At 40.4% G+C, this 9,040-nt stretch overlaps 1 protein-coding gene across 2 annotated transcripts in view; it reads left to right on the top strand.

The window, feature by feature from the left end:
* LOC122560648 (glucagon-like peptide 1 receptor) overlaps positions 1 to 8,818 on the top strand; it is a 32,345-nt gene extending 23,527 nt beyond the window's left edge. For both annotated transcript variants that reach the window (XM_043711515.1, XM_043711516.1), the window contains exons 10-13: positions 1,865 to 1,953; positions 2,979 to 3,117; positions 3,876 to 3,917; positions 8,271 to 8,818. In XM_043711515.1, the coding sequence (XP_043567450.1) occupies positions 1,865 to 1,953; positions 2,979 to 3,117; positions 3,876 to 3,917; positions 8,271 to 8,537 (537 nt within the window). In that variant the 3' untranslated portion in view covers positions 8,538 to 8,818. The remainder of the gene's footprint in view (positions 1 to 1,864; positions 1,954 to 2,978; positions 3,118 to 3,875; positions 3,918 to 8,270) is intronic.
* The last annotated feature ends 222 nt before the right edge of the window (positions 8,819 to 9,040 follow it).

A 9,040-nucleotide genomic window follows, 5' to 3' on the forward strand; every position in this document is an offset into this window, starting at 1 on the left:
TTTTTTGTTGGAGGGATACACATATGGAAGTAGATTTTGGATGCAGCACAGAATATGGGTGGAAAATGATACAAGAAAGTAAACACATTTTGGTCCATTTGTAATTCTTACAATGGAAGAAGCAAGACTGTGCAAGAAGTAAGGGGTGAATATTGGTGGATCGTAAGACCATAAGATAGTTTATCTGGAAAGAAAGGTGAAGGGATGATGAGACCAAAGTGAACTCAGAGGAGAGAGAAAGCACAGCAAATTGAGATGGAGACAGAAATAGAAATTGCTGGAAAAGCTCAGCAGGTCTGGCAGCATCTATGGAGAGAAATCAGAGTTAACATTTCAGGTCAAGTGACCCTTCCTCTAAAGGTTTACTGTATCCACAGTTCTTTTAGAATTGTGATGGAGTTTGAAACTGCCAAGGATGAGAATTTTCTTTTGATGCAGACACGAGGGGATAAAAGCAGTGAAGATATCTTAGTGAGAACATTTTTATGGCACCTGGACAGAATGAGTAATTTGAATAAGAGTGAGAAATGGTTTCACAGGTTGGCGCAACATCGAGTGCAGAAGGGCCTGTACTGTGCTGTAATGTAAAAAAAAGGGGATAAAAGGCATTAAAGTTGAAATGTGAGCTAGTGATATGTGCCCCACAGCCACTGTGATGATCTTGATGGGGCAAGTGGTGGAAGATAAAACCAGGTGGGAAACTTCATGCAGAAGCAAAATGTCATCATTCTTTACCCTAAGTTTCAGTTAAGGCCATTATGTCATTGTCACAGATAGCAAGGACCTTTTTTATTTATGAACAAATGTCCTGGAAGGAAATGTACTGAAGGATGTTAGGAGCTGATCTATTAGGAGAGTGCAGAGGATTAGCAATGGGAATTGTAGACAAAGAAGATTGACAAGATTCATTTCTAGCAGATCCAGTGAATGGGAAGATCAATGACAGAGTGGGGTGGAGCAGTTGGAGTTGCTGCTTACAATGACTCAGTGCTAAGTGCCTCGATGAGCACATTAGAGGATGCCAAGTGAGGCAGAGAGAAGTTGAAGACTTATCTGAGAGCCAATTGTGGGGTGGTGCAAGAGAGCAAGAAGGTTGAGGAATACTGAAGTTAGGATAGGTATATAGGAAGGCAGTAAAGGTAACTTGTGAGGGCCACAGAGCAGAAATTTAGGGAGGCAAGGCCAGAAAGGTAATGAGAAAATGGGTTTTAAAAAGAGGAGAAAGCAGAATAGAAATGCATGTCAGTGGACATGGAGAAAATGTAAGTTACTTGGCAATAATTCCATATATAAACAAGGAATAGAAAGGAGACAAAGAGGAAGCTTAAAATTAGAGTCAGATTTTCTATGATGTGATTAAACTTGATGTAGGTCGGGTGAAGTCTGCACAAACTCCAACAGGGGTTCTTAGACCGATGAAGTTTTTTCTGTGTAGAGTGCTGGAGAATACACTAATGCAAACACGACCAAAGAAATTATGACTTAAGAGGTGCACAGAATCTATTACACACACTGTCTCCATGTTATACACAGGTTACACATTCTGTTATGTACACGTTACATACTCTTTGTGATATACAGATTGCAATGGCTGCATGCTGTATGTTAGAACAAGTTTTGATGCCATTACTCTCAATAATGACTTCTTGCTTGCATCCCACGATCCACCCAACTGATAAACATCGGCAGGTTATTAAAGGTGTTACATCTGAATCCAATTCTTTTTCAGCCACATCTGTAGATTATGTACAGAAATTAGATGAGAACATGCTTTTGTATTTATGAAGTACTGCAGACATTGTATTAGCAGCTTATTCAGCTAAAAGGGCTTCACTAATACAATAATGTATTTGACTGGTTTCAGATTAATTTTGCGATATTCATCAGGATAATAATTCTACTCATCTCAAAGATGCGATCTCATCAGCCACGCAACACAGATTTTAAAAATCGGTAAGATTTTCTTAGTTTCTTTTGGGGATCAGCCAGTTAAAAGATCCAGCCAAGTTCAGCAGGTGGGAGGGAAAAAATTACTCCGGCTACAATGTCTCAATTAGTATATGTTACCTTTGCTTCTTTTGGAGCACTGGCTGGTGATCCTAAGGAATTTGAGTCAATGATTGGTTTTGTGTCTATTGGGCAAGCTGGGTGAAACCTTTGACATCATAGGGGCTTCAAGGGCCCTTCAATCGTTGGTCTTTGTGGGTAATACTGCTATTTTAGAAAGAAATGTAAATTACCCAGTATTACTGTTGCATTGTCATTCAAATGTTTTAAATCTCCATGAAGTTGCTACCCAGAGGAAACTAGTAATTTATAGGGGCACAGCAGACACAAACCAGTGTCATTCCCAGAGAGATCCCCAGTTGCTGAAAATCATTTGCAGTATGTGGTCTCTCAAAAACAAAGCCTTGGACACTTACTTTTTAATGAATTATACCATCTTATATATGGTAAATTCTGGTGACATGGAATGGGATGCTTCTCTGTATTAGGCACTGCCACCAACAATCCCAAACTTAGCTGTTGCAAGCTTGGGTGTTGTGTATAAATCCCAGAGGGAGAGGATGGACTTAGTGATGCAGTGTGTTTTCAATCCCATTGGGTTGGAAGAGACCTGGCAGAAGGGAGAAACCACTAAACATGCATGGTTTATTCCAAAGTCAGCAGGTATCATTCTCTACATGTATGAAGTGGTCAATATATTGAACACAGGAACATAGGAATTAGGAACAGGAGTAGGCAATTCAGCTCTTTTGACCCCACCTCCACCACTTGAAATGATCATGGTTAATCTTATCCTCGTCTCAACACCACTTTCCTGCCTGTTTCCCATAGCCCTTTATCCTGCTTTTCATCTGAAATGTATCTACTTCTTTCTTGAATCTGTTGATTGACCTGCCAGAATATACTTCATTATGAACTGACTTATGTTTTCCTACCGTGCTTATTATAACTCAATATCATTTCTATTTCAGTTTAACAAAATCAACATTGATACTAATCCCTTTGTTGGGGGTGCACGAGATCTTTTTTATTTTCATCACAGACGAGAATGCTAAAGGAATACTTCGATACATAAAGTTATTTGTTGAACTCTTCTTTGGCTCCATTCAGGTAATGTAATGAACTACACAGTCTGATTATTAACAATGATTCTGGATACTTACTGAAATTTGTGAAACTGGTTCTCCTTTAAGCAGAAATGTTTAATCAGAGATTAGTTTATAGTATTGAAAATTATGAATGGGTTTTGTCAAAGTAAATAAAGATAAACTGTTTTCACTGGCAGCAGGAATGGTCACCAGAAGAGCCAGATGTAAGACCATTGGCAAAAAACCAGAGGAGAAACATTTGTATGCAATGAACCATTGATAATTGAATGCACTCTCAAAGGCTGCTAACACTAAAAGCAATAATGACTTTCATAAAGGAACTGGATAAATACTTTAAGGGAATATTATAGTTACTGGGAAACAGCAGAGGTGGGACTAAATGGATATTTTTTTAAAACACTGGCATAAGTGTGATGGAATGAATGGCCTGTTTTATTGTTCTGCAGCCTGGGCCTTCAGGTACATTTATTCCATATACCCAAATGGTGACACCCAAAGCTCATATCAAATGTTGGACAGGGATCTCATTATTAATGGAAATGAGGTGCACTGCTTGTGTAAATGGCCTAGAGATTGGGAGTTTGGGAATTGCAAGGCTGAAATGTGAGCGACTGGGGGATTCAAAGTCTATAGATCCCAAGTACATGATCAGCTTGTGACATAAGTGTTGATGTCATGTGGATTTTGCTGAATCAAGATAAATCCCTGAGGTATTGTTGGGCGTTGATTTTTTCTTCATTGTTTACTTTTATTTTTCAGGGCTTGTTGGTGGCAATCCTGTATTGTTTTATTAATGGTGAGGTAAGGTGACAAAATATCCACTGCTTAATATTTTCTGTAACTGATGTCCCTCAGCCAGATACTCAGTCAAGTACTCCTTCTGCCACAAGCTCAGCTCTGAAGCAATGGTTGTCATAACCTCTGTAAGGAGAGCTGTTCGTCTCTGTTTTGTTGTGTGTGTTCTTCTCTCTGTGTGCTACTTCAGCAAGGGCAAGAGACTTCACTCACACATACTGGGGGATAGAGCTGGGACATAGAGGCTGGTTTGATATTCTTGCTCCCAATGCAGATGAGACTGGGAGCTGCAGGGAGTATGACCAAATTGACATAGCACCATGGAACAAGGAGCCATTCAAACGGAGGGCAGAAAAGAGAAATTTAGTTCTAATCAGGGATAGTATAGTTGGGGGAATAGACACTGTTCTCTGTGGCCAGGATTGAGAGTCAGTGTTGGCTGCTTGATGACCAGGTTCAGGATGTCTCATGTGGGCTACAGAAGAACTTGGAGTGGTAGGGGAATGATCCAGTTGTCATAACCCATGTAGGTACCAGCAATATCGATAGAAAGAGGTTCCACCGAGGGAACATGAACGGTTAGGAGTTAAATTAGAAAGCAGAACCAAGAAGGTAATAATCTTCAGATTATTACCTACAGATTAGCCATGAGCTAATTCGCACAGGGTCAACAAGATTAAAGAGATAAACACATGGTTCACCGAGTACATAGTTCTTTCAAAATTGCATCACATGTAGACAGCATACTAAGGCATTTAGCATGCTTGCCTTTGTTGTTCAAACCATCAAGTAAAGGAGTTGGGATGTCTCATTGAGGTTGTACAGGACATTGGTGAGGCCACTTTTGGAACACTGTGTACAGCTTTGGTTGCCCCGCAGGAGTTTCTGGGGTTAATTTTGGAGGCACAGCAGAAATTCATCCCAAGGAAGAAGAAACATACTAAAGGGAGTACAAGGCAACCACAGCTGACAAGACAACTGAGGGACAGCATAACACTAAAAAAAAAGTATATAATAATAGTGAAGATCAGTGGGAAGCCTTTACAAATGAGTAGAGGACAACTAAAAAAGTGATAAGGGGGAAGAAGGTAAAATATGAGAGTAAGCTAACTCGTAACAATAAAAGAAGATTGCAAGAGTTTTTTTAGATCTCTAAAAGCTAAGAGAGAGGCAAGAGTGGAGATTGGACCACTGGAAAACGTGGCTGGAGAAGTAGGAAAGAGGAACAAAGAAATAACAAAAGAATTGAATAAGTACTTTGCATTAGTTTTCACAATGGAAGATACTAGTGTCGTAGCAGAACTTCAAGTGAATTCAAGGGCAGAGGTGAGTGTAGAGGCCATCACTAAAGAGAAGTTGCTGAGAAAGCTGAAAGGTTGGATAAATCACCCTGACTTGATGGACTAAATACCAGGGTTCTGAAGGAGATAGCTTCCTTCTTAAACGGAAGTATTACATTAGCCATTTTCCAGTCCTCTAAGAAGGGAAAGAGGCAAAAGATAGCCTGACCTCAGTCATTGGTAAGATTTTAGAATACATTATTATTGATGAGATTGCAGTGTGTTTGGAAGTGCATAGTCTAAAAAAGGGCCGAGTCAGCACAGCTTTATCAAAGGAAGGTCATGCCTGACAAATCTATTAGAATCCTTTGAAGAGGTAATGAGCAAGTTAGACAAAGGAGAGCTAGTAGTTGTATTTTATGTAGAATTCCAGAAGGCCTTTAATGAGATACCTCACAGATGACTGCACAATAAGGTAAGAGACCATGGTGTTCAGGGCAAGGTGCTGGCTTGGATAGAGGATTGGCAGACTGGCAAAAGTGGTGATAAAGGGTTTTTTTTATATGGAAGTTAGTAATTAATGGAGTTCAGGGATCCTTGTTGGGACCACAGCTATTTACATCATACATTAACAATCTGGACAAGAACTGAGCATATAATTGTAAGTTTTCAGATGATACAAAATCAGTGTTAGAGAGGTGGGGAGGCTGTAGAAGAACTTGGTACAAGGTGTAGGTTTGCTCACTGAGCTGGGAGGTTCATTTCCAGACATTTCCTCACCCTACTAAGTAACATATTCAGTGGGCCTCAGGCAAAGCAGTGTACATGATTCCTGCTTTCTATTTATATGTTTGGGTTTCTTTGGGTTGGTGATGTCATTTCCTGTGGTGATTTTATTTCCTGTCGTGATGTTATTTCCTGTGGTGATGTAATTTCCTGTTCTTTTTCTCAGGGAGTGGTAGATAGGGTCTAACTCAATGTGTTTGTTGATAGAGTTCCAGTTGGAATGCCATGCTTCTAGGAATTCTCGTGCATGCCTCTGATTGGCTTATCCTAAGATTGATGTGTTGTTCTAGTTGAAGTGGTGTCCTTCCTTATCTGTATGTAAGGATATTAGTGAGAGAGGGTCATGTCGTTATGTGGCTAGTTGGTGATTATGTATCCTGGTGGCTAGTTTTCTACCTGTTTGTCCAATGTAGTGTTTGCTACAATTCTTGCATGGTATTTTGTAAATGACATTAGTTTTTCTTGTTGTCTGTATAGGCTCTTTCAAATTCATTAGCTGCTGTTTTGGTATATTGGTGGGTTTGTGGGCTACCATGATGCCAAGGGGTCTGTGTAGTCTGGCAGTCATTTCCGAGATGTCTTTGATTTAGGATTTCTGGACGTGTTTTGTCTGCTTGTTTGCGTTTGTTGCTGAGAAATCGGCAGACTGTGTTCATTGGGGACCCATTCTTTTTGAATACACAAAATTTACAAATGGAAATGAACATCCAGAACCTCAACCTGAACTACAAATCTTCTCAAAACTTGCTAAGAACTTGGTACAGGATAGGAGAATGGGTAAAAAATGACAGATTAAATTCAATGCATTTTGGTCGGGAGAATAAAAGCATAGACTATTTTCTAAATGGGAAAGGCTTCAGAAATCTGAAGCACAAAGGGAATTAGGAGTCTTATTTCGGGATTCTCTTAAGGTTAATATGCAGATTTAGTTGGCAGTGAGGAAGGCAAATGTGATGTTTGAGGCAGCTGGAACACAAGATCAGGGATATACTGCTGAGGCTGTGTAAGCCTCTAGTCAGTCTGCATTTGAAATGTTATTAGCTGTTTTGGGACTTTATCTAAGGAAGGATGTGTTGGCCTAGCGGGGATCCAGAGGACGTTCATAAGAATGATCCTGGGGATGAAGGGCTTTGTCATATAAGGAATGGTTGAGGACTCTGGACCTATACTTGAAGTTTAGAATGATAAGAGTAGAGCTCATTGAAACTCACAGAATGCTGAGAGGCCTGGAGAGTATGGATGTGGATAAGAACTGAGGTAAAGAGTAATTTATTTAGCCAGAGGGTGGTGAATCTGTGGAACTCATTAACTCAGAGGCTGAAGTCATTGAGTATATTTAAGACAGAGAAAGATAGGTTCTTGATTAGTAAGGGGATCAAGAGTTATGGGTAGAAGGCAGGAGAATGGGTTGAGATATATGACAACCGTAATTGAATGGTGGAGCAGACGGCCTAATTCTGTTGCTATATCTCATAGTCTTATGGTCTCTTCCTCTGAGGTCTTGTGCATCACCAAATGACATGCTTAAGAATGTAAGTTTCTAACATACTTGTTGATCACAGGGCTGTTTAAGCAAGTGACAACAGAACACAGAGTCAGAACTAGAAAATGACAGACCGACAGAGGAACCAAGTCAAGTTGCCATAGTCTTCAGACCATAAGGCTGCTCTCTCATTAGAGAGACAACTGGTGGTGATTTAACCTGACAGCCACCACACCTCAGGCAAGGGGAGAGGTTGAGAAGGAGAGTCCTTCATAATAACCTCAGTATGTGTGGAAATTGAACCCATGCTGTCAGTGTCACACTGCTTCACAAACCAATCACCCAGCTAAACCCAGTCTGAACATAGGAACCAATAAAATTACACAGAGGTACAGAATGAAAGACTAATACTTCACTGTGTCTCACACCTGCACACACACACACCATGGGTGCTGGGGAAAAAATAAGCACTACCGCACTTAGGTGGTAGTGTGGGGGTTAATAAGGAGAAAGAAAAAAAAAAGAAAGACTAATACTGAGATGCAGACAACTGGACAAGAACACAAACCAATATGAAGATAGATAGGGCCTTACTAAAACATGGACAGAGATGCACATAGCCACAAAAGACAGAGCAAAAGAAAGACAGATGCATAAGTGTGTGAGAAATCCCACTATGTGAATTTGTGTCAATGTTTGTATTGCTCTATCTGCAGTTTCTCTGTGATATATGTGCTGACTGATATAATGCTACCATTGTTCTTAGGGTCAGTTTGTGTTTCAAGGTTCTGATATTTTGTTCACACACAGGTCCAGAATGAACTGAAGAAGAAGCTGCAGTTGTGGAAGATGAAAAAAAATCTCAGAAAGTCTCATCGCCGGTACTGCAGTGATCAAAGGGAGAATTTGGATAGCACTGGTCAGTACATTGAGATGGGAACAAGAGACGACCTGGAGTCTCCCAATACAGATGAAGGTCTTCTCAACACACTCAGCTCCAATCAGGGTCTAAGTTCAGAGATCACTGAGCTCCCAAGACAGGCCTCTGAAGTCCTGCTCAATGCAACTGCTGTTTAGAATGGCATAGCAACACAATAGTGATGGGACACAGTGACCTCACTAGGTAACATTAACCTAAAGACAAACAGCCAGCATTGAACCAAATATCTTTCTATGAAACTGAAAGAATTAGTTGGTGAGAGAAAGAAATCTGCAAGCTAGGAATCAGCAAATAGAGAAAACTCAGACTGTTTGGTTATTCCAAAGTAACATTAGTGTCACTCAAATGCCAAGCAATGACCATCTCCAATAAGAGGCAATCTAACCAATAACCCTTGACATTTAATGGCATTACCATCACAGAATCCCTCACTATCAACCATCCTGGGGTTACCATTGACAGTAACTCAACTGGGGTTGGGGAGGGGGGTGGGGTGGGGGGGTGACTATAGTAATAATACAGTGACTACAACAGCAGATCAAGAGACTTGGAATACTGAAGCATGTAGTTCTCTATCATCTACAAAGAACAAGACAACAGTGTGTTGGAATACACCCCAGCTGCCTGGATGAGTGCAGCT

This window comes from Chiloscyllium plagiosum, chromosome 21 (genome assembly GCF_004010195.1).
Source record: "Chiloscyllium plagiosum isolate BGI_BamShark_2017 chromosome 21, ASM401019v2, whole genome shotgun sequence".
In the NCBI taxonomy this organism is placed as follows: Eukaryota; Metazoa; Chordata; class Chondrichthyes; order Orectolobiformes; family Hemiscylliidae; genus Chiloscyllium; species Chiloscyllium plagiosum.